At 34.3% G+C, this 26534-nt stretch overlaps 2 protein-coding genes across 3 annotated transcripts in view; one reads left to right on the top strand and one right to left on the bottom strand.

Annotated features, from left to right (window-relative positions):
- The window catches only part of LOC117104183 (ATP-dependent translocase ABCB1-like), a 30990-nt gene extending 6650 nt beyond the window's left edge, over positions 1-24340 (top strand). Inside the window, exons 5-26 of one of the 2 annotated variants that reach the window (XM_033244878.1) lie at positions 1006-1122; positions 1276-1330; positions 1842-1955; positions 2695-2805; positions 3350-3475; positions 4401-4604; positions 5181-5351; positions 5795-6008; positions 6471-6497; positions 9953-10098; positions 10501-10659; positions 11451-11552; positions 12514-12591; positions 13593-13676; positions 14169-14372; positions 14857-14957; positions 16025-16165; positions 16556-16712; positions 16925-17122; positions 18682-18888; positions 20053-20199; positions 21108-24340. In XM_033244878.1, the coding sequence (XP_033100769.1) occupies positions 1006-1122; positions 1276-1330; positions 1842-1955; positions 2695-2805; positions 3350-3475; positions 4401-4604; positions 5181-5351; positions 5795-6008; positions 6471-6497; positions 9953-10098; positions 10501-10659; positions 11451-11552; positions 12514-12591; positions 13593-13676; positions 14169-14372; positions 14857-14957; positions 16025-16165; positions 16556-16712; positions 16925-17122; positions 18682-18888; positions 20053-20199; positions 21108-21308 (3064 nt within the window). In that variant the 3' untranslated portion in view covers positions 21309-24340. The remainder of the gene's footprint in view (positions 1-1005; positions 1123-1275; positions 1331-1841; positions 1956-2694; positions 2806-3349; positions 3476-4400; positions 4605-5180; positions 5352-5794; positions 6009-6470; positions 6498-9952; positions 10099-10500; positions 10660-11450; positions 11553-12513; positions 12592-13592; positions 13677-14168; positions 14373-14856; positions 14958-16024; positions 16166-16555; positions 16713-16924; positions 17123-18681; positions 18889-20052; positions 20200-21107) is intronic. The other variant, XM_033244879.1, reaches the window with a different exon arrangement.
- A 1803-nt stretch (positions 24341-26143) lies between these two features.
- The window catches only part of LOC117104198 (arachidonate 5-lipoxygenase-like), a 14272-nt gene continuing 13881 nt past the window's right edge, over positions 26144-26534 (bottom strand). The window contains exon 13 of the mRNA XM_033244909.1: positions 26144-26149. Coding sequence (XP_033100800.1) covers positions 26144-26149 — 6 coding nt within the window. The remainder of the gene's footprint in view (positions 26150-26534) is intronic.

The raw sequence follows: 26534 nt of genomic DNA, 5'->3' as shown, positions 1-26534 counted from the left end.
CGTAAGTTTTTCAAAGTTTGCCATTTGTGTATTCCATAGAAATTGGCTTTTATGGACTGATTATAAGTTAAATAGTAAAAGACATTAATGTTAATGTATCCTTTTCCCTTTATACACATTGCTTGAAGTCAAATTTTATGAAAAATGGCTCCATTTCAAACAGACAAGGCACCTTGAAGGAGTTGAGTAGCAAAGCTGAAATTTTGTGTACATATTACTATGATACCTATCTTCGACAGGTTAGAGTTTCAAAAATTATTTCAACTGATCGCGGGGTCATCCGGGGTCACAAACGTCGAGCCATTTAAAGGATTTTTCTGGCTGGGGCCCATTTTGGGACTCTATATTTTCTGATTTAAAGCTTTAATGGGATTGTTATTACTTCTGGATGTAGTCCTGTGACCATAGATTATATTCAAGTAGAATGGAGCCCATGTTACCCCTAGTTTTCATTCAGGGTCACCCCAAAAATTGAAAAAAAACTTAATCGCTCATTCTGGACCCTACTTTAGGCAATCTGAAATCTAAAGATGATACTTTAAATCTGCAGATTCATAAAATTTGGCAAAAAGTAAGTCAGAATACCAACTTTGAGCTCTTTGTCTTGTCCGTAGGCCGAAATATGGCATTCTGAAATCCGAAATTATTCAAAATGTCACTTTTCGCGATTCGCGAGTGCGTAAAATGACTAAGTCCAGCAAATTTCAAACGGCCATATCTCAAAAACGACATGGAGTATGACTTTCAAATTTTGCATGTGTTCATATGAGCAACATATCATCATTCTGACCAAATTTCATTAAAATCTGAGGGGGTCACCTGGGGATTTGTTCTGAAACTGGTTGATTTGACATGGAATCACCCATTTGCTGTATTATGAAAGGACACATTTAACCAATCAATCTGTCAAAATTGACAGGCTGTAAACTTTCTGCATATTAACAAGAAATGTTTAATCAGGTGTTATAATTAATCTTCTATCATTCAATAATTTATGTATTTCAGGTATACTTCAAACCTGGATGACGCGCGTAAGCTAGGGATAAAACGTAACACTGTACAAGCAGCCAGTCTTGGTATTCTATTTTTCTTCATATTCTTGTCATATGCACTAGCTTTCTGGTAAGTTTCCAAATTAATTACTATTTTTTCCCTTTATTTTAACCTAAATTGTACCGTTTTTACTTGACTGTTTTGTGCTGAATTGTTTATGCTCAATTGTTAGAATTTCTTTACTTGAAGAAAAAAAAAATGAAAACATTTATTCATTTCTAGGTATGGAACAAAATTGTTTATTGAAGATGGTTTGGGTGCTGGTGAAATTCTTATTGTAAGTTAACTAAATTTAAGTATATCATTATTTGAACAATTATTGATTAGATTACAGGGTTTGGTTGAACGCTCTAGGAGATAATTCCTACTACACTCATAGTACCTGAAGATTCCATTACTGTAACATGGAAGATTACCTTCTTCCGTGTTATCATGTGTTGAAGACTTGTACTTCAGTCTAGCAGACTCATTGACGTATATGTTCACATTATTGTCTTAAATTTAGGAACTGTTGTTGCAGACAGACTGTAATAAATGTGCTGAGGATAATGATGATAATATATCAATGTTATAGCACAAAATATATTATTTATCTGTTACTTCATGTAAAAGCCTTATAAAAACTTATATATTGTATAAAGCTGAAACAATCCAAGAATGCAATAAACTTGGCTATCACTCAGTTGATATAAAAACTAAACTGTAGAAGGGGCCGTGAGTTTGAATCCAACTAATATCGTTTTCCACACATTATAATTAAACATTTTTTAATTCTTGCATTCCTTAAGACATTCTTTGGTGTACTGTTTGGTGCCTTTTCATTAGGCAGTGCTGCTCCCAATATTGCTGACTTCACTACTGCCCGTGGGGCTGCTGCTACAGTCTTTGACATCATTGATGAGGTAACTATGTTATTCACCGAGATAAACATTCTTTTTTTACGTTCTAAATTTGCATGGGAAACAATGTAGGAATGACTGGTTTGTCTTGTCTTTGCCACATATAAATAAAATATATATATTGCATACAACGTATACAGTACGGATTATATAAATAGTATATGTAGATTTGTTTGTTTGTTTGTTTATTATTTATTGCAATCGTATAATATCAAACCAAACAACAAAAAACAAGTACATAAAAACACACAAAAATGAGAGCAAGAGGATAAACCCTATACGCTCTATGATCTTGTTTCCACAGGGGTCCTCAACCTATAGAAAAAGAAGCAAATAAAGATAAAAAAAAAAACTTATGTTTTTATTAAATGTTTTAGTAATGTAATATTCAAATTAGGTTTGCTGCATAGCACCATAAATACATTATAGGTAAATAATAATTACAGTGCTCGAATAGGAACATAAGCACTGTTATTTATCTATTGGTTAATGAATATGTATACATTTGTATACATGCCCTGTGATAAACAGCTAAATACAATGATTGACTCTTTAAAACATCAATGTCTGTGTAATATCTTTTCATTTTTGAGTAGATTAGTATTTGTCTTGAGGTAAACCAAACAGAAGATTAGAGAAATCTTATATCATAAATCTGATGTGTACTTAGTATGTACCTTGATATAATGTAAGAAAAGAAAGTAAAACCTGTTCTTGAAATCTTATTTTTGTCCCCTTAAAGCAAACAGAGATTGATAGCGGCTCTGAGGAGGGGAAGACACCATCAGAAGTGACAGGAGTAATTACCTTTGAAGATGTCCATTTCTCATATCCATCAAGGCCAGATATTAAGGTTGTGTTTTGATATCTATATCTATACATACAAGTAAAGGTATTTCTTTCGATATCAAAATTGCCATTCTTTAATACAGAGACAACTGTGTAATCTATAGATTGCATTGGATTTCTTCGGTGTGATACGCATCAAAGGGATAACCCACGAAAGTCCAAAGACTTATTTCCAGTGGGGTTCTGGTGGTGAATTTACCAGTACACTCTGGGAGACAACCCCTTACTCTTTACTGAAGAGTGTTCTGTGTTCTTTAACATGCACGTGGACCATTTTGCATACAGGACAAACAATTTAAACGTCTAATTTGAAAGACAGTGTGCTTTTAAAACTTGAATATCAGCACCAAGTTGTCTCCATGCTTTAGCGCACACACAATCATCAATTTAGCTCACTCTTTAATAATTGGAACGCACCAATATCCGTCATTTTCAAGCGTTTTTGACATTCACTGTGTACTTAAAAGGTCCTATTTTGTTTACAAAATTCTTTGCTTGATTACTCTTCTATTTATTATAAAAATTTTTTTTTTTTTTCCAAAACCTAGATTTTGAATGGTCTCAATTTAGAGGTAAATGTCGGGAAAACAGTAGCTCTTGTAGGCCCTAGTGGGTGCGGTAAGAGCACGGCGGTGCAGTTAGTGCAGCGATTTTACGACCCCAGTCAAGGAGCAGTAAGTAGTAAACTATCTATCTACTTGGTCTTATTTATTACCTTTTTTTTATTACACTGTTACTTAAAGATAAGTAAGCTATTGTATATTAATAAAACAACTTTTGTAATTGAAAGTTAATATCAAACAGGACTAGCGTACAAACACTGCAGCTGATTAATGATGATTATATATATATATATTTATATTTTTTTTATATTTTATATTGTTGGTTGTGCAGTTATGGTAGTACAGTAGAACCCCCCTCCATTGTGACACCCCTATTAAGGGGACATCCCTATTAATGGAACAATTTTTTGACTGAAAAACAAGGGAAGTATATCCTTATTCACTACGATCAACTCCTATTCAGGGGAAACCCCTATTAAGGGGACACTTCTTTTGGTTTTAAAGGTGTCCCCATAATAGGGGTTCTGTTGTACCTTTATATATAAATCAATTTTTTTTTTTTTACTGTATGTTTGCATGGAGGAAAACAATTTTTTTTATCACTTTGTTTAAATTGTTGATGAAAAAAATTTCTTTTTTCTTTTATTCTGATGATAATCCAGTTTGAAACAAGAAGAAAGAATAAAGACTCATGTTTGTTTGATTATAAGTTTTTTTTTTTTGGTCTCGTAGGTCTCACCATACAAAATGTTCTATTGTCCCTTTACATATAAATCAATTTTTTGTCAATGTATGTTTGCATTGAGGAATTTTATTTTTATCACTTTAAATTGTTGATGACAAAATATAATATTTTCTGATTCTAATGATATTCCAGTTTGAAACAAGAAGAAAGAGTAAAGACTTTCATGTTTGTATGATTATAATTATATCAGGAAAACCTGACTGAAAAAACAATTTTTTTTTTTTTCCAAGTATTGATAAATATATTAACATATTCGATTCCTTAAAATAAAATTTGTTCTACATTGTTTAGGTAAAGTTAGATGGCACTGACATTAGGGAATTCAACATTAAATGGTTGCGTGAGAAAATCGGAGTTGTTAGTCAAGAGCCTGTGCTGTTTGCTACTTCAATTGCAGAAAATATTCGATATGGTCGTTTAGATGTTACTGCAGAAGAAATTGAAACTGCTGCGATGGAGGCTAATGCACATGAATTTATAGCCTCTCTACCAGATGTAAGCTTTCATGTGTATTTTTTTAATGATAGTTTTAGGTTTTGAAATATATTCACCTTTCTTGTGATAATGTGGCCATTATATCATTATTGATATTATCAAAGAGTATAGAACTGTGAGAGGTCTGACTGTCGGGGTTTCGTTGGAACGCAATCCTATATAAAAAAGTAATGCCACAAAGGGACTTGTCCTTTAAAAAAGGATATTAAAGGCGTTCGTATTGAACGTGTGCTGCTCGTCTATAGAACATATGTTCGAGTTTAGAAACAGCACGCTTTCGATACGAACGCCTTTTACGTCCTTTTGAAGGAAATGCCCCTTCGTGGCAGTATATTTTAACATTCCATTTCCTGCCTTAAAAATATGGGCAGTCGGACTTCTTGCAGTTCTATAGTTTTTGACAATATGTTTCAAATAATGGTTTTCATTATTATTAGGTAGTAGTTATAGTAGTAATTATTATTGCTATATATCTTCTTTTGAACAAATTGTAAGCACAAATATTTATGTCTTAACTTATATTTCAAGTTAATTTAATTTTGATTTATTTATTATATATCATTTTCTCCCATTCAGGGTTACAATACATTAGTTGGAGACAGAGGCGCTCAGTTGTCAGGTGGTCAAAAACAGCGAATAGCGATAGCCCGTGCCTTAGTCCGCAACCCCAAGATTCTCCTGCTTGATGAAGCTACATCAGCCCTGGACACCGAGAGTGAAGGCATCGTACAGGCAGCACTTGAGAAGGTATGCTTTGGTTGTATATAATAGGGGTCCTAAGTTGGGAGAAGCCATTTCCTGGAGATTGGTTAAGTGAGGTTTCATAACACATCTGATTTTGTCTTGCTGTACATGATGATACCCATCGACACTGACTTCATAAGACGATTAATAAGAAAAGAAAAACATGCAGATATAATGAATTTGTAGGAGATGGGAAAGTTTCTGTGAGATTCTTGGTTGTTTGCAGGAGTGCAGGAGGGCGCCCCGATTTCTGGGAAGCTTCCGCACCTTGCGAGGGACTTGGGGCCCCAGTAAATAGTTATCGTCTTGAAATATATGGTTTTTATTTTGATGTTTGAAATTAACGGTTGTTATTTATTTTTAATGTATTATTTTCAAGTCAGAAGTAGATGGATCGCCCTGAAATATTGTGGCCTAGAAATTCTTTGACAATTATTAACTTTCAGGTGCAATCTGGCAGGACTACCATAGTGATAGCCCATCGCCTTTCCACCATACAGAATGCGGATCTCATATGCTCGTTGAAAGATGGCAAGGTTGCTGAGAAGGGCTCTCATGAGGAATTAATGGCCATTGACTCAGGCATATATAGCTCATTGGTTGCTTTATTGTTGAGAAAAAATGAAAAAACAACCGAGGAAGATGAAGTATTGGAAGAAGGTAAAGAAAAACAGATGATGATGGCTAAATTCATTTTTTATCATTTATGTATTGTATGTGATAATTTATTTTTTCCAATGAGTGAAACCTATTTAATGATACCTTACAAGTGCTTTTAGCTTGATACCACTTGGAAATGTCCATTATTTGGGAAGCTATAACCATTCAAGTGTTCCAACCTTTCTGAGGGCCTAACTACAGTAGTGAGGGAAACCTTTTGAATAACTTTGGCCACATTGGTAAAGTATAGAGACAGGTGGAGAAGATGTAGATGGGGGAAAGTAAGAGAAGGAGAACAAAAGACAGCGAAAGCAATAGAGGAGGCATAAAGAAAATTCGACCAATAGAGGGAGAGAGGGATGACGGTGTTGACAAGCAATAGGGAGGGTGATATAATGTGAATCCTTGATTTATCTCATTCTTTTTATTTAACTGCCTAATTTGATTATGCTTATGATTTAGACAGCATTGCAGATGAATCGGAAGAAGGTATGCCAAGCTGACAAATACATTTCATTGTTGTTTATTGTTTACCTGTTGTTACACATTTTGCATGCTGTTTATTGTATTGAAATATATATGGAATGAAATATGAAATAGACCAAACCCTTAGTTACTTCATTAGTACCTGTAAATGCAAAGCTTACTATGCATTATTGCATTGAACAGTGCTCATTTAAATTTGAAATATATCATAATTACATATATTTACTGGTTCCTGATGGCAAAAAGTGTTCTGTTCGGTCGCGATATCCTGGCTGTACCAAAGGTAGGCTTAGGCTTAGCACCCAGTCTAGCTTGAAATTCCCGCTAACATCATGTTGCAATTTGACACAGGATAAGCCAGTGACTTTAACTACCAAGCTATTTCCCACACTTGTGCTACAATGTCCTCGCAAATATACCCCATCAATGCTGCAACTACTCCCATATTTCCCACACTTGTGCTACCAAGTCCTCAAAAATATACCCTGTAAATGCGACACCTCCACATATATAAATATTTAAGAGTGAGCCTCCGGAGGGCAGGGCACCGTTAACCACAGCCTTAACATCGGTGCTGGTGTGAGCCGCTCCTCGCCAGGACCAAGACTTGGATAAGGACTTGCACAGCGTACACATATGACTCGTGTGCATGTTTAGGATGGTTCATTTCAACTGCTGTCACTGGGAAATAATGTGATCATGAAGCTACTATAAGCACCTCTTTACGATGGCTATTTAGAAAAGGACCACACACAAAGCAATTCAGCATTATTCTAGTACATTAGGTAGTTTTCGCCGCACAACCTTAACCTTAACGATAACAAATGATGTCATAATTTATTCATCGTGCGTTGCAGAGTACATTAATTTCAGGATTTTACGTGCTTGATGTACGTTAGTTACAGGTTTTGCGGATGCTTATTTTGATTTGTTTACAAAAGGGGCGGAGCTATCGCATTGCACGTTGGGTATTAACGTTAAAGTTATGGTTAACGTCGTGCGGCGAAAAACTACCTATTTACCAATGTAGCTGGTTATAGTATGACAGACATATGACTGTTATTAAAACATTACAGCACTACTAATTTACTGAAATGCTGTACACAAACTGCCATATGATTCGGTTGATCATTATTAAGGAATCCTGGATAATGATACAAAGTATTAAAATCAATGCACTGAATGCTTTGCTAGGTTTTGGTGGGTTTGGTCTGTTGAATGAATTTAGATAAATGCGCTTCTTGATAGTGTTTTACAATCCATGTTTGAAACCATTGAAGTGTTTTCCCTTGACCTTTATGTAGTAATATTACTGCCAGCATCCCTTCCAAACAGCTTGACCTTTTAATAATAGTTGATTAAAAATACCAACATTAGACAACTATTCAATTATTTCTTAACATTCCAATCAACCTTTGACTTTTTATTTGTACAGTCCTAACTCCAACCCAACCTTTCATTCAATCCTTAATCCTCAATTCAACCTTTGACTTACAAAGAACTTGAGCTTGTGAAATCCAGGTTTGTATTTTGATTTAAATATTTCAATCTATTGTGCCATGAGACTGTCTCATAATAACTGCTAAGATGTGTCCACAGCACTTCACACTAAACCAAATTCTAACATGCTAATTTGAATGTTAGATCACCTACATTTTGTTTTCATTCCCACCTAATAACAGCCTTTAATTGGCTGGAAATAACATACTGTACTTTGATGATCATTAGGAAAGCAGATAGTTAGCGCTATAAATTGAGTCACTCATGCTGGGGCAGGGGAGAATTAGGGCTACAAACGGGATCAGGACCAAAGTATTATAGCAGGTAATCTGGCATATTACTATATGTTATATTTTAAAGACTAAACAAAATTAAAATATAGACAAACTTTTTTTCAGTCCTCCTGCCGGGTAGCTATATCTATATTGTAGTCACCACTCAGGTACATGTCCCCTAAAATTCGGACACATACTGTGTCTGACGGTCGTTGGCCGATGTGATTACTTGGAGAACGCAACGTGACGACACATACAGTACATAACAAATTGTTTTTACTGATGATCCATTGAGACTATCAATGACAATCAGCAGATGGCGTTGTGTCAACAAGCGCTGTCTGAGAGCAGAAATTGATTTTGTCGGCCGGAGGTTGTACAACTGTACAACAAAGTTATTTTCCCAGCTTTACTCTTCTTGAATCCCCACTCCTGTACTTAAATTTTGTTATAAGAATGACTTACATAACACTTTTTAGCAAATAATGGATTATAATGTATATATTTTGTATGCTATGAAAAGAACCAAACTATACAGTCACAAAAGATCTCATTTTTTTATATTTAATTATCTTTTACTCATACCCGTTTCCTGTCCACCCTGCACCTATGTACATAATCATGGCCTTTGAACTGTACAATTAGTCTTCCTAGGCGAAATTAAGATACCACATTAATACCAAATTGTTCTGTACCATGTCATGTGTCTTTGTATTGATCATTGTTCATCGCAGCTTCATCCTGACAGGCACCAATTCCTGCATGTTGTGTCAAATAGGCAATTGTGAATAAGCATTATTTACATTTTATAGTTTGTAGAGTAGAACTAAATTATTTGTGTGTTTGAGTTGCATGGCACCTGTATTTCAGTTTTTTTATCTAACTTACAATAGAAGTAAAGTCATGCAAGGTTGCTCAACAATCACCTATTCAATGATTTAACCATGATTTAACTATCATAAGTACTATCATTGTATATGTTAATAATAATAGTGTATTCATTTGTTCACTGTGTCAATTGTGATTGCTTGCATCAACACATACAGCTCAGTTTTCACGGCAACTCAATTTTTCGATTGTCTATTCATACATTTTTTTTTGTTTGCTGCAAGATTATTCACACCTTAAGGTAAACATTATGCTGTACATATAGCATAAACATTCCTACCATTTTTAAAACTGCTATTTTCAATACAATTCATAACACATGCATAGAAATTAGTTTGTATTTATTTGATAATTTACTCATTACAAAACTACTTTTAAACACAAATCTCAATAATTATATTTTTCTCAAAAATGTTCTTTTTCATGGATTATTTCTTATCAATTGTATTGTATTTTAATTTTCTGTATATTTTGTGTTTGCCAATAGAAAACAACTTTCCAGCTTATCATTTTATTTGTCGATAAAGTTTATTTTGTTTGTGTTATGATTGTCTTGTAAGACTGATCTTAGACACAATTATTGTAATTTTAGACTTAGACAAAGCTGATACAATAAGTGCATTTTCTAACAAATTGGAGTTTCCTTCAATGCTTTGGGTTCTCCTTCTATTTGCATTTTTTTTATCATATATTTAGTCTAACACAAGCCAAAGTTATTGCTTGTTATTTATTTAAAGGAATAAAATTAAAGAACATGGTATTTACTTCAATTTGTTTTCATCTTAATCCACTCAGAGATAGAACTGAATTCTAAAGATGAAGAACTTACACCAATTTTGACAAGGAAAATGTCGCGGAATGCAGGGAATGATTCGTTTGCCGGACGTATAAAGCGTATGGTTTCCACCGTGTCCGACACTAGTGAGCATTTATCAGAAGAGGTGAGTTGCAATCTGGTAAATTACGTAGAATATGTCACATTAGTTCCTAAATAGTTTCATAGTTTTTAGGCAAAGACTGTTTTTTTTACAAATATTAAGAAACTAACAAGGCTTGATTTCAAGCTTTATACTGTTAGTAAGTTACTCATACCTTCCAGTGTTTTTGTTGGTACAACATTAGAAAATGTTATTAATTTCAATTATTCTAATTTAGTATGTGCTTACACAACTTTTAATTTAGCCATCTTTAAATTTTATATCTGTTAATTCAGTATGTCTTTCTTTAATGTTCTGGATCCCAATGTCTATATAATTTTTTTAAATATTTTTTTTCCCCTTTTTATGGTTAAAATATTTTATTCAATGACATTATTTATCAACATATATTGTAATTATTTACAGAAAATTGAGGAGACAGAAGTACTTGAGAAATTCAGCATTGGTAGAATAATGAAACTGAACTCCCCTGAATATCATTGGATCTTCATTGGATGTATTGCAGCTGCTATCAACGGGGCTTCCCAACCAGCTTTTGCTGTCGTCTTTAGTCGCATTTTGGAGGTTAGTGGGAGACAATTGTTCAATTATAGTTGAACATGTTTATCTTGTTTGTAGGTACAATGTGAGAAATTTTCTATTTTAACTTTCGATGTTCATTACATGAACATCACCTTCAGAGTGATGATAGTGTTCAGACTGCGAAATGGCTTATTTGGTAGTAAGTCACTGAGCTGTGGAGCTCAAACAACCACCCATGCCCATCTTCACTTGTTTCTATGGGTACAACACTCTACATACAACGTCTTAACAAATTTGATCTTAAAGCAAGGATCCAGAGGGAAAAAAATTGATATATTGTACAACTGATTTTTTTAAAAACACAAAAAGGGTGTTTGATGAAAAACTTGGGTGGTTACGCCCCTGTTTTCCTCCAGTTTTTAAATATTCAAAAGTTTGTACCTCATTAACCGCTGCAGAGTTTTTCGTCAAACACCATTTTTGTGTCTTAGAAAATCAGTTGAAAACATATTTATTTTATTTTGTTTTATTTAATACCACATTTCAAGAGGGTGACCCATCCAGCAATGCTGATCAGTAGGGGCCCTCATACAATAGAAGAATAAAAACAAGAGTCACATAATTACACAGATTTATAAAAATTTATTTATAAATATTAAAACATATTTTTCCTCCATAGTTTGTCTTTAAGGTCTTGTCCTGGTATTTTAAGATTGTCTTCTGGTTTACTGAACAAATTTCGTTCATGTACATGTAATAATAAAAGGGATTGCTAATTCCAAGATATTAAAACTGTAGTTGACTAAGAGACCTGCTTGACATTTTTTTTTCAGGCATTTTCATTCCCAGAGGATGAGTTGAAAAGAAGATCAAATCTTTACTGTGGATTTTTTGCTTTGATTGGTGTTATTATGTTCGCAGCAAATTTGGTACAGGTAAGATCACAGTCTACGTGGGCATTCGGGCGCTCATTTTGGATTGGATTTGATTTATTCGGTGTGAACACCAAACAACAACACCGAAAGTCTAGAAGAAGACTTATCCAGCGGGGTCCTTCTGGTGGTGATTGGGCAGTACACTGGCAGACAATCCCCTACTCTTTTCCGAAGAGTGTACAGCGTTCTTTAATACGCACATGGGCCATAAATACACACAGAACCAACGGCTTAAACGTCTCATCCGAAGGATGGTGCGGTATTGTAACTTGTATTTCAGCCCTCCAGCTGAAACACAAGGAGAGGCAGCGATGGGAATTGAACCAGGGACCTCCACAGTTCAGTGCACACACAGTGGCTACCACCAGATTAGCCGACTGAGCTAAGCTGCTCTCACAATCTCTCATTTTAACTGCAAAGAAATGATTTTGTTAATAAATTCTTTTAGCAATAGAAACAGAACCCCCCTCCCAATAAATTAATAGATGAATGTAGAACAATTAGAAAAATTACCACAACCACCCACTACAAAAATCTATTTCTTTTTTAAGTCAAGAGAGAACTTACGTATATTTCATGTAGAAAAATAGCTTTTTTGAGCTGACTAAACCTCATTGTTATAGTGTGGGGCAGACTGTATTCTGGGTTTATATTTATTGGGCAGGCCATGTCCCTGGACATTTTTAGGGAGCTTCCAATTGGCTGACAACAATACATTCTGGTGTTTTTTACATTTGATCCAAATCAGACAATAACTCAGTCTTCACATGCTCAGATGAATCTATGTGACATCATGTTCTATTTATTTATCATTATCAATCAGTTCACCTCCCAGTTACAGAGTACATCAGGCCCATTGGGCTCAGATTATTCGAAGATTGTTCATTTTATATAGAAGTAAAGATTTTGAAATACAGATTGTTTTTTTTAATGCCTATGTTGTGATGTTTTTATTTACCAGGGGGCTACTTTTGGCAAGTCTGGGGAGGAGCTTACAAAAAGGGTGCGTTCTATGTCGTTCAAGGCCATGCTTAGACAGGTATGGTAAAGAAAATTATTAATTTCATCAGTGTTTACTTTATGTCACTTGAACCATGTTGTGCACAAATTTACCAATAGAATACCTTATACAGTATTTCACATACAAATATTTTTGCATTCTTTAGAGAAGAGCATGTTTTGTTTAAATGAAGAAAATTAAGTTAATAGACATACTCTATTAAAGATTGTGTTGTAATGCTGAGGATCAGGATGATGATGAAAGAATATGGTATATATGAAAGGTGATAAAATTCAGTAGCCATAATGTAATTCTACTGCATCCCATGGCCGAGGAGATTATTGCAGCTAAAAGTACCTCCTAGTGAGCATGGATCTTAGCACTTGATCCTTTTCAACGGCAAGGAGAGCAATTAATTGCTGTGCTGGATGTTACCACAGCTGCACAGGATGGTGATCGCGCTTCTTAAAACTGATGGTGGCCACCGACTCCATCTGCGACTACATCGGAAATAACTAAAACAAATTCGGATTTTTTAACGTTATATTTGTTCATCGATTCGTAAAATCACTGAATATTGCGATAGTCTCACCTGCACAGTACTAGGCCTACTGAACGTCGACGTCCCAGTACCCAACCGACTATTTTTTTTAGCATCGACCAGGGATTTCCCCTAGTTTACGTACTTCTGTCAGTTCTTGCACACACAGGCAGCGTACAAAGAGACGTTCACTAGCATGCACAATCAGTCGTATTATGATTCATTTTAGAGAGTCGTCTGGACGCGTTTGACGGTGTATCCAATCGGCCATAGTTAAAGGAGAGGAGCAAAGGCCAAAACGGAATATCAGCGATCCAAACAATGTGCTATTCAAACGCGTTTTGGTAGAACAATAGAAAACACGTCTGAGCGCTGATTTGTTGTCTGGGATAATTTGGAGATCGCGCCTTATACTTTTCTTATTGCAGCTAAAAGTACCTCCTAGTGGCGAAATGCCTCTCAATCAATTTTATAAAATTTCATTTTAACTCATTGTTAGGAGATATCATGGTTTGATGACCACAAGAACAGCACCGGCTCACTAACAACAAGACTTGCCAAACAAGCTTCTGACATTCAGGGGGTAAGTCTAAACAAATTTTCCCCTCTCTTCTGAGTGTTCGATTAGAATATCAGTGTACTCAACATCAATTTGTTTTTGTTACTAAGTCATTAAGAGTGTTTACAGGCATATTATGCCTGTATATGTGTATCAACAATGTACTTAAATCATTTATCATATTGTATTTTTAAAATAATTCAGATGCTTTCAAAAAGTTAACCTATTTAGAAATGTCTTTAGGCACTGAATCAAGTAGTTTCCTAAAAAAATAATTGATTAGTAAGAAGAAAAAAGCTGGAAAAAAAAAAAAATACAGTCTCCTTCCAATTGAAGACCTTCATAATTAATGACCGCTTTTCTTTGGTCTCAATTTAACAAATGTCTTTATTATTCTAATTAGAGACCCAAGCTGCTACAGACCATAAAACAGTTGTTTTTAATTGGAGGGCCCGGAGACCTGTATCTAACAATTTATTCTCACGGTGATATATTTGTAAATATTTGTACTTCTAGGCTACTGGAGCCAGACTTGGAACCCTGATTCAGTCATTTTGTAACATCGGCACTGCTATCATCATTGCCTTCATATACGGCTGGCAGCTTACTCTTCTAGTGTTGGCTTTCCTGCCACTCATTGCCGTCGCTGGCGCTATTCAGTGGAAAGTCATCCAAGGAAGTGTTGTGTCCAACAAAGCTGCATATGAGGGTGCTGGCAGGGTAAGACAACAACCTGTACCTCTAGACCTTGGCCATATTTGATGGTATTTTGGCATATTGGTGGACAGTTATATATTATTGATAGACCTTTTTAAATATTGATGATGGCTTTTATTTTTGATAGTCTCTGAGCAATTTGATAGACCGTGGTCATATGGATGAACCCTGGGCATATGGACACTGTACATCCTAACCACCCTTGACAATGGTGGACTTTGTTTATATTGATGGCCCATGTACTTATTGATAGACCCTGGACCTGTTGATATACTCTGGGTATATTGATGTACTCCGGGCATATTGGTTGACCCTGGGCATATTGATATACCCTGAGTATATTGATATACCTTGGGTATAATGATTAACCCTGGGTGTATTGATAGATGCTGGGCATATTGATAACTCAGATTGCAGATCTTGTGTATTTTGTTAAACATCCTGTCTGTGTGGTGGTAAATTAAACTACAGTATTTTGTTGTTGTAGGTGTCCAGCGAGGCTATTGACAACATAAGAACAGTTGCATCCTTAGCGCGTGAGGACACATTCTATGAAAAATATGAGGATTACCTAGAAGAACCCTACAGGTAAGTCACAAGTGCATTACACTAGGTTAATAGTTCATGTAAGTAAAGTTAAAAGAACATTGCAGTAGATAGTTTGTTAAGTTTACTTTTAGTATTGGGTGCTTTAGCTTCATTGTATATATGATGAAGTTAAAACTGCATTGTAATATGTCCATAGTCTATATGTTGTACTGCATTTGTAAGTCCTTTCCTATAAGAAATTGATATGATAAATAAGCAAATGATAAAATATATCTATTTGTTTAGGAAATTTACATGTGTATTTCATCTGGTACATACCCTGTTATTTTTTAAACAAACTCTAGTTGTAGTTCGTGCTAAAACTTCAAAATCACTTAATTTCGTATTCTTAAAGTAAACTTTGATTAGCACTACGACTAAATCACGCGAACCTCAAATAAATGATACCCCCGAAGGCCGATTTTTTTATTCAGTCTAGGATCAGTCTAAATTGCAGACTTCAAATAATTTACCACACTAAAATCATGCTTTTTGTAAGTCACAATAGAGTAAAAAGAATAAAAATTATTGTATAAATAGGTCTGATGTATCTTAAGGTGTGTTTAAGGAAATGGACATTAACTTTAGCTTCTAAAAGCGAAACTAACATGTTTTGTTAGCCACATGCAATAGTTCCTGAAATGCATGAAATCCCTGCTCGTTGCAATCACATATCTTCACCATAACAACAACAAAGATGGCGCCCTCGCTCGTCCTCAACTATAATAGTTTTCCAAAGATAGCCCCCTTCAGCTGAACTACAGGTAGTATTTGATTTAGTCGTAGTTAGAACTAATAGACAATGTTGTTTATAAATACAAATTGAACTTTAAGTTGCAACTATTGACTAGATGAAGTTCTAGTTAGAAGTTTGAGTATATTCGTTTTAAGAATATGGACGATAGTCTGTGAAGTATCATAAATAAATATTCAGTCCTTATAGAGAATTTATAAGTGCGCTGCTTGTGGAACTTAAGCCTTGTAAGCAAGTCAATAGTGGCTTGTAACAGGTAGAAAGTTTTTACTATAAATATATATCTTGTAATCTTGTTGGTTTTTACTTCCAGAGCAAGCGTACAGAAAGGTCTTATGGGTGGCTTTGCCTTTGGATTCAGTCAGTGCATTATATTCTTTGCATATGCAGCAACTTTCCGTCTGGGATCCGATCTGGTAATTAGAGACAAAATGGAATTTGAAAATGTATTTTTGTAAGTTTCAATATCTTTAATTTAATAATGTAAGTAAAATGCAAGGAATAGACCACCCCCACAAAAGGTTGCTAAAATCAATAACTTAAAAACAAATGTTGTACTCAACTATGATCCTATAAAAATATACTGTAAGTTTCAATATCTCTTTAATTTGTAAATGTTACTTAAGTAAAAAAACAAGGAATAGTGTAATCAGAAATTATCACCCTCACAAAAATGTTTTTAAAGTCAATAACTTAATAACTTAAAACAAATGTTTACTACTCAATTATGTAATATAAAAAATATACTGTTTTTACATTTATTTTTAATGCGATTTTGAAGGTTTGCAAAAGAAAGCTAAATAGTGTTATTATTTTTAATATTTTTTGGTATTTTTTGCCATAGAGTGTTCTCTGCCATTGTTTTTGGAGGTTTTGCTCTAGGTCGCACATCTTCACTAGCCCCAGATTACTCCAAGGCTAAGGCTGCCACAGCGCAAATGTTCAAACTCATTGACAAGGTCCCCTACATCGACTCATACAGCACTTCTGGGCAAATATTGGTGAGTTGAAAATACAATTCATTGAAAAGAGGTTAACATAGAGCAAGGTCGTAGGACGAAATAGAATTTTTGATGTGACACTAAGTGTCTGAATCAAACCCACTACCTCCTTGCTCACAAACCTGCTGTCATACCACAAGACCATAGAGAACTGATAATTCAATCTGAATTTAATTTTTCTTTTTCAACAAATAGTATATTTTTGTCAACAGGAAAACTTTAAGCCAGAGATTCATTTCCGCAACGTCAAGTTCAGATATCCTTCAAGGCCTGACGTTAAAGTGCTTAACAACTTATCGGTTGATGTCAGTGAAGGAGAGATGCTGGCGTTAGTTGGAAGCAGTGGTTGCGGTAAGAGCACTACGATTCAGTTGATGGAGCGCTTCTATGACACTGAGGCGGGGGAAGTGGTAAGTTCTTTATTGAAACTCCTATAGATCTTTCATTTTTTTTATTATTTTTCTTTTTAAGCCCTGTCCAGACTATCAAATTTCATTTGACAAAAACATTGTTATATGCCCATATATAGACATGATATGCCTATATATGGTCATGATGTGATGTCATCATGACCATATTTAGGTATGTCACATGTTTTTGTCAAATAAAATTTGATAATCTGGACAGGAATTTAGATGCGACAGTACTCAAATTCCTGATTTGCACAAGACGGAATTTTACACGCAGGGCACATGCTAAATCTGACGTTTGATTTTCTAAGATATTCCTACCAAAATCACCATTGTCTTTACACAAGTGAATACAAACCTTACAAATGATACGATAGTTAAGATGTGTGATGGCATGGTTAAAGATAAGCTCTAACCATTGAGTATGGGCTTAGCTATGCAAGTAATCGAGAATGTTACAGGCCTCTGTGAAGTCTGCTATTTGTATGTGGATAATACACGAGACACAATGCTAATCTTCAGCTCTGTCCCAATTATTAAACTTTCTTTAATATATATAATATAGTCATGATGTGCATTGTATTTTTATAGTGAATATTTTTATATTTTTATTGCTGCATGTCTAAGGACAGTGTATTTCACTGCATCTTTTTGCTGATGACAATATTAAGAAATCTTGTATTTTTATTTATTCATTCTTTATACTGTAGGCACTCTCAATACTATTGCACTGATTTTCAAAGTGGTACAGTTTAAACATAATAAAAATATATACAATATATAGAATTGATTAACAAAAATTAAAAAAAATTCCTTGATTATTGTTCCAAATTGAGCTAACTAGATTGTTATTTGTTTGGCCATGTGTTCTTTTAATATGGGTACTATTGTTGAAGATAAAATTTGATGTCAGATATTGAGGAGTGTATGTAACCTTTTAAACATTTGAAAATCATGATAAGTAATTTTTCATCCCAACTAGCATTGAGTCTTCTCCAGCCAAGAGTACTTAATATATATAGTTAACAGAAGTCTTAATATCTACTGAAAGCAAAATTCTACCTAATCTATTGATAATCACTTGTAAACAACTGGCATTTTGAATACTACAGTTAGACCAAACACAACAATAAAAATCAGAATGAGGAAATGCAAGAGCATGAGCTAACATTTTTAGTGTATGGAATGGAAGAAAATATTTAATGCATCAGATAACACCAATAAGTTTTGAAAAATTTTTATGACACTTTGTGTATATGGTCATTCCAAGTTAACTGTGGATCAAATGTAACCCCAATATATGTGGATAACGTTGTGATGTCATCGTGACCATATTTAGGCATGTCATGTTTTTGTCAAATAAAATGTGATAGTGTGGACAGGGCTTTACACAGGTATGCATTCACACTGATGCATTGTAATAGGGAACGCTTGGAAATTTTCTCTATCATGCATTGTTTAGTACCAGCATACCATTTTATCTACTTTTGATTTGAGTAATTGTTATATGTCTCAAGAACTGCTGTCTTAACTTTATATGAATGTTTATACCTTTTCAGGTTTTTGATAACTTTGAAATCAAGGCGTTAAATGTGAAGTGGCTCCGGTCACAAATCGGACTTGTGTCGCAGGAGCCTGTCCTCTTTGATCTAAGCATTGCCGAGAATATAGCATACGGCGACAATAGTCGACAAGTCAGTATGGAAGAAATTATAGAAGCAGCTAAGGATGCCAATATTCACGACTTTATAACGTCACTTCCAGAGGTAGAGTACAAGTTATTCAAATACTTCTCATTTGTTCCCTGGCTATGTGAGAGCAGCTTTAGCTCAGTTGATTATACTGGTGGTAGCTACTGTGTGTGTGCGCTGAACCATGGATCTTTTTGTCACGGGTTCAATTCCCATCACTGCTCTCCTTGTATTTCAGCCCTCCAATTATGATAGGACATGAAAGACGTTCCATCTGTTGGTCTCGTGTGCACTATGGCCCATGTGCACATTAAAGAACGCAGTAAGTGTTTGGAAGAAAGCTTAGGGATTGTCTTCCAGTGTACTGCCCATTCACCACCAGAAGGACCTGACTGGAAATGAGGGTCTGTTTCTGCTGAGCAAAAACACATGTGTTTTAAACGGTTATTAAAAAAACATGTGTTTTTTTCCCAACAGAAACATGCCAAAAAACAAAAAAATATGATTAAGGATGCATTCTAAAAATGCGTGTTTTAACACGCATACATTATAGGGTTGGGGTTCAGAAAACATGTGTGTTTTGTGGTACATTTTTCAGCTGCAATGCAATACCATGTTAGTCATGACCAGTTGGTGCACCAAAATGACCTTTTCGTTGGTTCGATCCTTTGTTTGCAGGAAATTTGGGGCAAAGAAAAAATGAAACCAACATGATGAAATGCTTTACTTTTAACCATAATTTTTTCATACTTTCGCGGTGTGTTGCTTACTTCTTTCGCAGCATGCGCTGTAGCCCACAGGAAGTAAGGTCAACTTCAACTTCCGTAGGTGATCGTCATTATAAGCTCTGCCCACCTACTGATGCTTGCGTTACCGTGTTTTTATTAGTTGCACTTTTCACTAGAAAGGAATTTAACCGTTTTTAAAAAACTTGTGTTTTTTGGCATTATTCAGCAGACTTCTTCAGACTTTTGGTTTCACCAAATAATCCATCTATGCACGACATACAGCTTTCATGTACCTCAGCACTATGTGCCCTGAACCGTGGAGATCTATGCGATGATCAAGTTCAATGTATTAGTTCCAGCCAAATAATGCTGACTGTTACATATTATTTTAACTGAATAAAATAAATAAATAAATATGTGTACATCTTACCAGATACCCGACTCAAAACTTGTAACCTCTTGATTCGAAGTGTCACATACTTCAAATTTTACAAAATTCTTTTGACTTTAGGGCTATGAAACTAGAGTTGGAGATAAAGGAACTCAGTTGTCAGGTGGTCAGAAACAGCGAGTAGCCATTGCTCGAGCTCTGGTCCGCAATCCCAAGATACTTCTCCTTGATGAAGCCACCTCGGCTCTCGACTCGGAAAGTGAAAAGGTAATTATTTTTCTGGGAATCCTAGTGGTCGTAACTATAATGGTGACCTTTAAGTTTGAACTATGTATCTGGCTTTAAAAGTCTAGCTTAAAAATAAAAAAAACCTATTTTATTTCATTGCGAAAAACTCAATCAAGAAAGACTTTGTTCTGCCATGGGGACAGAATCTTTCTTTTGCAAGTTGTTGTGTAAATATGATGAAAAAATAGGTTAATGTCTTTACACGGCGCATCATACCGACAAGGTGTCTGTGTCTGTGCGTAGTAATCAGTGCATTTGTAGAAGTGGTAGGGCACTGTGGTGGCGGTTCTGCTTCTCAAAATTGAGGCCAGCAGAGGTTCAATCCCTCACTGTGCCTTTCGCTTGTCTCCTTGGGCAAGGCACTTTACTTACGGATGTCTCTTTCCACAAAGCAGTACAAGTGGGCATCTGCTAAATTCCAACACAAACTGCACTGATTACATCTGAAATTCATTTTGTAATTCTCCCAAGGGAGCTAAGTATATGTTCCCTATGTGCTTAATCCAGTGACAGGGGCAATCATGTGAATCGCTAAGAGGCCTAGTTGGCATGAAGCAATATAAGTGTAACATATTATTTGTGTTTGAACCTACCAGACTTTACCTATGTGGAGACAGCTTAGGTTATTTGCCTTGGCCAAGAACATACTTGAAACTGACCACAAAGTTTTGAACCTTTGACCTCAAAGCTGAGAGCCTCAATTGTAACTGTTGTGGCAACTGTTCCCATGGTTTTGATTTCAATTCAATTTCACTCACTACTTAGGTCAACAAGTTCTGATATCCAGCATCATTATAACAAGCAACCAACCATAAAATTTGAAAACAAGTATGTGAACAAAATGAGTGTAAAATCTGCAAAATTGATGTTAAGTGTTGTCATTTCAGGTTGTACAAGATGCCTTGGACAAAGCAAAGGAAGGAAGAACATGCATCGCCATTGCTCATAGATTATCCACGATACAAAACGCAGAGAAAATTGCCGTCATTAAAGCCGGTAGTGTGTCTGAATTGGGCACACATCAAGAACTACTCGCAGAGAATAACTTTTACCATTTTCTGTATACAGCTCAAGACATGCAGCATTGAGCAAGTACTCCAGGAGTAACTTTTTATAAATTGTAATGGTACACCTTTGTGTAATGCAACTGATTTACTGTGTATTCAAATATGTGGCATACTTCTTGTATATGGCATATATGGTATATAATTACAATATATAATAATAATGTTACACTTTTGTAGTGCACAATGCACAAAATTATATTGAATATTCATTATAGTTTTTGTGTGGTTGCAAACAATTTCTAACTTATACACAAATTCAAACTGAGAGACATAAATGTAGTATCACAATGTTTAAATTTGATTACAGATTACCAGCATTAGTACTGCCTCAAATTGAAATAACCATGTGACTATGCAGAAATGCAAATTTACATTCAAAAACATTATAATTGTGCAAGGCATATAAATAGTATGTCTCAAGTTGGTGTTTTGTAAACATTAATTTTTGCTTTTTTTAAATTTTTTTTTTTACCTAATTTAATAACTAATAGAGTGTTCTTAGAATAGTATACATTACTGGCTAATAAATACCAGCATTAGTACTGCCTCAAATTGAATTAACCATGTGACTATGCAGAAATGCATATTTACATCCAAAAACATTATAATTGTGCAAGGCATATAAATAGTATGTCTCAAGTTGGTGTTTTGTAAACATTAATTTTTGCTTTTTTTTAATTTTTTTTTTTACCTAATTTAATAACTAATAGAGTGTTCTTAGAATAGTATACATTACTGGCTAATAAATACCAGCATTAGTACTGCCTCAAATTGAATTAACCATGTGACTATGCAGAAATGCATATTTACATCCAAAAACATTATAATTGTGCAAGGCATATAAATAGTATGTCTCAAGTTGGTGTTTTGTAAACATTTTTGCCTTTTTTTTTTTTGCCTAATTTAATAACTAATAGAGTGTTCTTAGAATAGTATACATTACTGGCTAATAATACTTATACTACATTAGCCAATAAATACATATCGTATATGCACTCGTATAAGACGAATGCGAGCAAATTACGATCAAATTGATGAACATTTCAAACCTCATAAAATGGTATTATTTAGAAGATTAACCCTGCATTTGGCCCCGTTTTTAGCCAGCTAGATGCAGTATCAAGACCTAAAAAAGCAGCTAGAAGTATGAATTCTGACGGTGAAATGAGGGTTGCCTTATAATAGTTTTAAAATCTTATACGCGAGTATATATGGTATTTTTGCATAGGCCATAAAATTGGCTGGTTGTGAATATAGGGGGTTTTAAAAGTAAAAACATTGACCAGATGTTAACTTATTTATTCTTTTACCTAAGTAATTCAGTGTTTAATATTTTTCCAAATATCTTTTAAAAGTTTTATCAAATATATTAGAAGTGTAAGTAACCAAAGGCATAATAAATTTGTATCAGATTTTATACAATGTATTGAGCTGGACTGGAAGAATGTCTATTTTCTCAGGGACTGGATGAGTCATGTTTTGATAGTGAACTCCCACCGTATTTTGTTTCTGCACACAATGTGTCAGCAAAAAATCTGTCTTCGCTCTTTCTGAGCGCTTGACGATTTGGCATTATCTGCTGATTGTTTGGCGGAACAATCGTCATTAAACATGGTCTGGTACGTACTCCAAGGAAACGTTTCAACCCAGCTTTTGAGCGTCTGCAAAAGAGTTGCTGTGCCTCAGTGCTGGGCCAGCTTGTATATTTAATTTCTGCTGCTGGTTCTAGGTCTGGTATTTTAACATATATATATTTATATACATATATGGTATTTATATACAGTAATTTAAAGATAGATTATATTGTTATACAATGGTAGTTTGTGGATGTGTGTGTGTATGTATGTATGTGAAATAATGATCCTAACAAAAATTCTATTATTGTAAATTGTATTTCAATGTTATTGCATACATGAGCGTATCCAGGATGTTTCTGCTTGGACTTATAGTCCAGAATGGAGTTTGGGAGTGTTGTTCACATAATTGTTAGGACCCACAGGACTACATTTCCTGGAAGGTCCATTCTTGTAGCCTTTAATGTGCAGTACAGTGTAGACAGTACATTCCATTTCCATGCTAAAACACTAATTTACAAAATGATATTTAAAAAGTAGTGTCATTTGGGATTTTTTTGTTTGTTATAGAGATTATTCTAGGCTTCCTGGCCAATCATCACCCACCTCATGCATTCTGGTTAGTACAAAATTGTTCATTATGTATCAAATTTATTAACCAAAATATGAAAAATGTATCAATTATTTAAAGTTCCTCCTTGGTAAAAGAAATATGTTTGTTTCCAAGAAATATTTAGCCAGTCCTAAATTTTCGGCCAGTCAATCTTGAGGAACACTTTTTTTGCCATAATTACTGTTATAACATCTAAAGAAACAAATTAAATAGACTACACATTAAATTAGTTATAGTTTAATTTAGGTAGTTCGATGGTCTGCATAATTATACTGTAAGTATATTGGAGCTAAGTAAACACAAAAGTTGAATACGGGAGTTATGTAGCGCCCTCAATTGTTGGCGGACAGATTTTGTGGCAACTAACTATGGACCAACGAGATTATAGGAAACTTCAAATAAGATGTTATAGAACTGAACATACCAATCGTTACACACACACTGCTAAAAACAAAACAATGAATAAATATCAAATATAATTTGTATATCAATCATCAAGATATGGTAGTGGTTTTGTAATTTATGCTTCGTTTGATAATAATATTAAAGATAATTTTATGGAAGTCAAAAATGAGTTTATGATTTTTACATTGCAAGAAAAAAAAAACAGGTACAAATATAATAGTCTAAGCTATCGCATTATTGTTTTAGAGGTTTTATATAATATTATGTTGCTTTTGATGGTATGTGTACATACTAATGTAATTAAATAATATAAAGTGTATTTGTATTATTTATTGTTAGTTGTTGGAGGAAAAACAAATTTAACAGATTGCAGAAGTGTAGATTATATATTTGATATTTTGTTACCTATAGGGTTTTGTATGCTCTGTTGTTTTTGTTAATAAATATATTAGGAGATACAACGAATTGACTATTTTAATTCATTTAATTATATAGTGATATATATATATATATATAATTATATGTATATATATATATATAATTATGACAACAAGGCATGTAGACTGTAGAACACTGTATTTATTTTCGAAAGAAATTTTCGGCCAGTCCTTTGGCCGTCATCAGCTTTACTGAAGTAACAGTTTAGACATTGAAATTGAATATGTATCGTGAGTATATATTATTATTATTACACTTTACTGCTCGTGTATTTCTGCTTCAAGAATTTTAATGAAGTTATCTTCATCTTCCCCTAGCATTGTTCAGCAACTACAATCAATAGAGGTGGGGGGGGGGGCTGCCAAATTATTTCTCGTTTATAAATTTACCCAGCAAACACACAGCGTTAATATAACATGCCACGAACGTGAACGTTGCATCCACTTCAGCAACAGCATTTAGTATGAAATTAAGTTATAAAATAAATACGTATTTGTGGTTTTTGAAAACTAACCTGTTTTAACACAAAAATGTAATTCCCCAATTACAGTAAAATCAAGTTTGAAAATTATGTTATAACTTTGTTTTATTGGATCGAATGTGTACTGTAGTGTTGACATTATTATTTTCTTAGTATTGTATAGGCCTATTTATCTTTCAGATTTTAATTGGAAATTAGAATTAGTAACGATTTTATCCTCGCAGCTTAACGGACTCGCATACCACACACTGTTTCTATGGCTTTTTCTCAGTCCCCTTCCCCCATCTAAATATTTACAACGAAATTTACAGACAGAAAAAACATATTACTATTAAAAAAAAAAAAAAAAACAGGAATGACGCAGAGTTTAATCAATCAATCAATCAATCAATCAATCAATCAATGGACTTATAAGGCGATTAATACAGCTGTCTGCGCCATCAATGTGCCTGCTTCAGTTAAAAGTCAGTTCATATAAAAAACGAATCCGTGTTTCTATTAAACAATCTACAGGCCTAATTACTTTTGTTGTTTATTATGCTCTATGGTTTGTGCTCTAGTTACAGCCCAGTCAGTGTCAACCTGATTTTACTTTTTATTATATCGACTAATAGCCTATATGCTGGCATTTTATTACGTTTACTGTTGGTGTAAAACCATGTATTGTAGCCTGCTTTTTCCTGCTCCATGAACAAGTTTAAACACTGAAATTAATAAATATTATGTACCGTATATATCGTTAGTATACATTTTAGTGTTGGCCTACAATGTGTACTTAAGAAAATTGTCTTCATCTTCCTATCAGCAAATACCATCACTGTGGTCAGTGACTGATATTTTACCTCTAAATTACGCTGAGAACATTTCTATAAATGCAATACAGCCTGTACTTCCGCGTGTTCGAGATGGTGATTTTAGAAGAATGATATTTTATGAACAAATATTTAAATTCATACTTTCTAATTTAACTTCAATATTTACAAAGATATTTCTTTCATGGAAGGGGGCCCCTCTTACATAGATAGATAGATTCTATCCTAGCATCATTTCTACTTATGGATACTAATTCGCTTATCCTTCACCCTGTATTTCGAATTCGTCACATAAGCGCTCAGAGAATTATAAAGGAAATAAATTCATGAGGAGTAACTAGTTAAATCATACATTGTTTTCATCACTAAAAATGACTATGGCACCACTAAGAATACACGAACGACGACGAGCTATTGTTTGAGTTCATATGCTGATATCGTTCGGGATGTTGTCCGGATGAAAACGAACGTAAGGAAAGGACCGTGAATAGTTCCGTTTTTCGATCTGTCTTCCAATTTCAGCAAGCCTCTCCCTAAAGCTGAAATATAAATAAAATGTTTTAATATTAACATCACTTAAAACGTAAGTACTGTAGTACGTCTTCCTATTTCGATACAGGCAATGAAATTGTAGCTTGGTGTGCTTTTTTAGTCGATATTAGGTCTAATATGTATTTTAGTGACACTGATAGATAAAGGATTTTCGTATCTCATCCAGATCTGCAACTAAAACAAGATTGGCCAATGCCTTAGCTCCGTCTTATCTCCGAGACCTTATTTCTATTCATCAGCCTAGTCGTTGTCTTTAAATATTTTGATATTGTGTTCTTACATTATTTCACTCTTTCGAACTTCAAACGATCTTATTTATTTACACTATTTTTGGTGATCAAAGAAGACGTCCGTTGCAATCTTTTTACTGTA

Source organism: Anneissia japonica, unplaced genomic scaffold (assembly GCF_011630105.1).
Source record: "Anneissia japonica isolate Jap-2015-1 unplaced genomic scaffold, ASM1163010v1 scaffold288288_len553704_cov182, whole genome shotgun sequence".
Taxonomy (NCBI): domain Eukaryota; kingdom Metazoa; phylum Echinodermata; class Crinoidea; order Comatulida; family Comatulidae; genus Anneissia; species Anneissia japonica.
The sequence above is the reverse complement of the archived record's forward strand: the minus strand, read 5'-3'. Positions and strand labels throughout refer to the sequence as shown.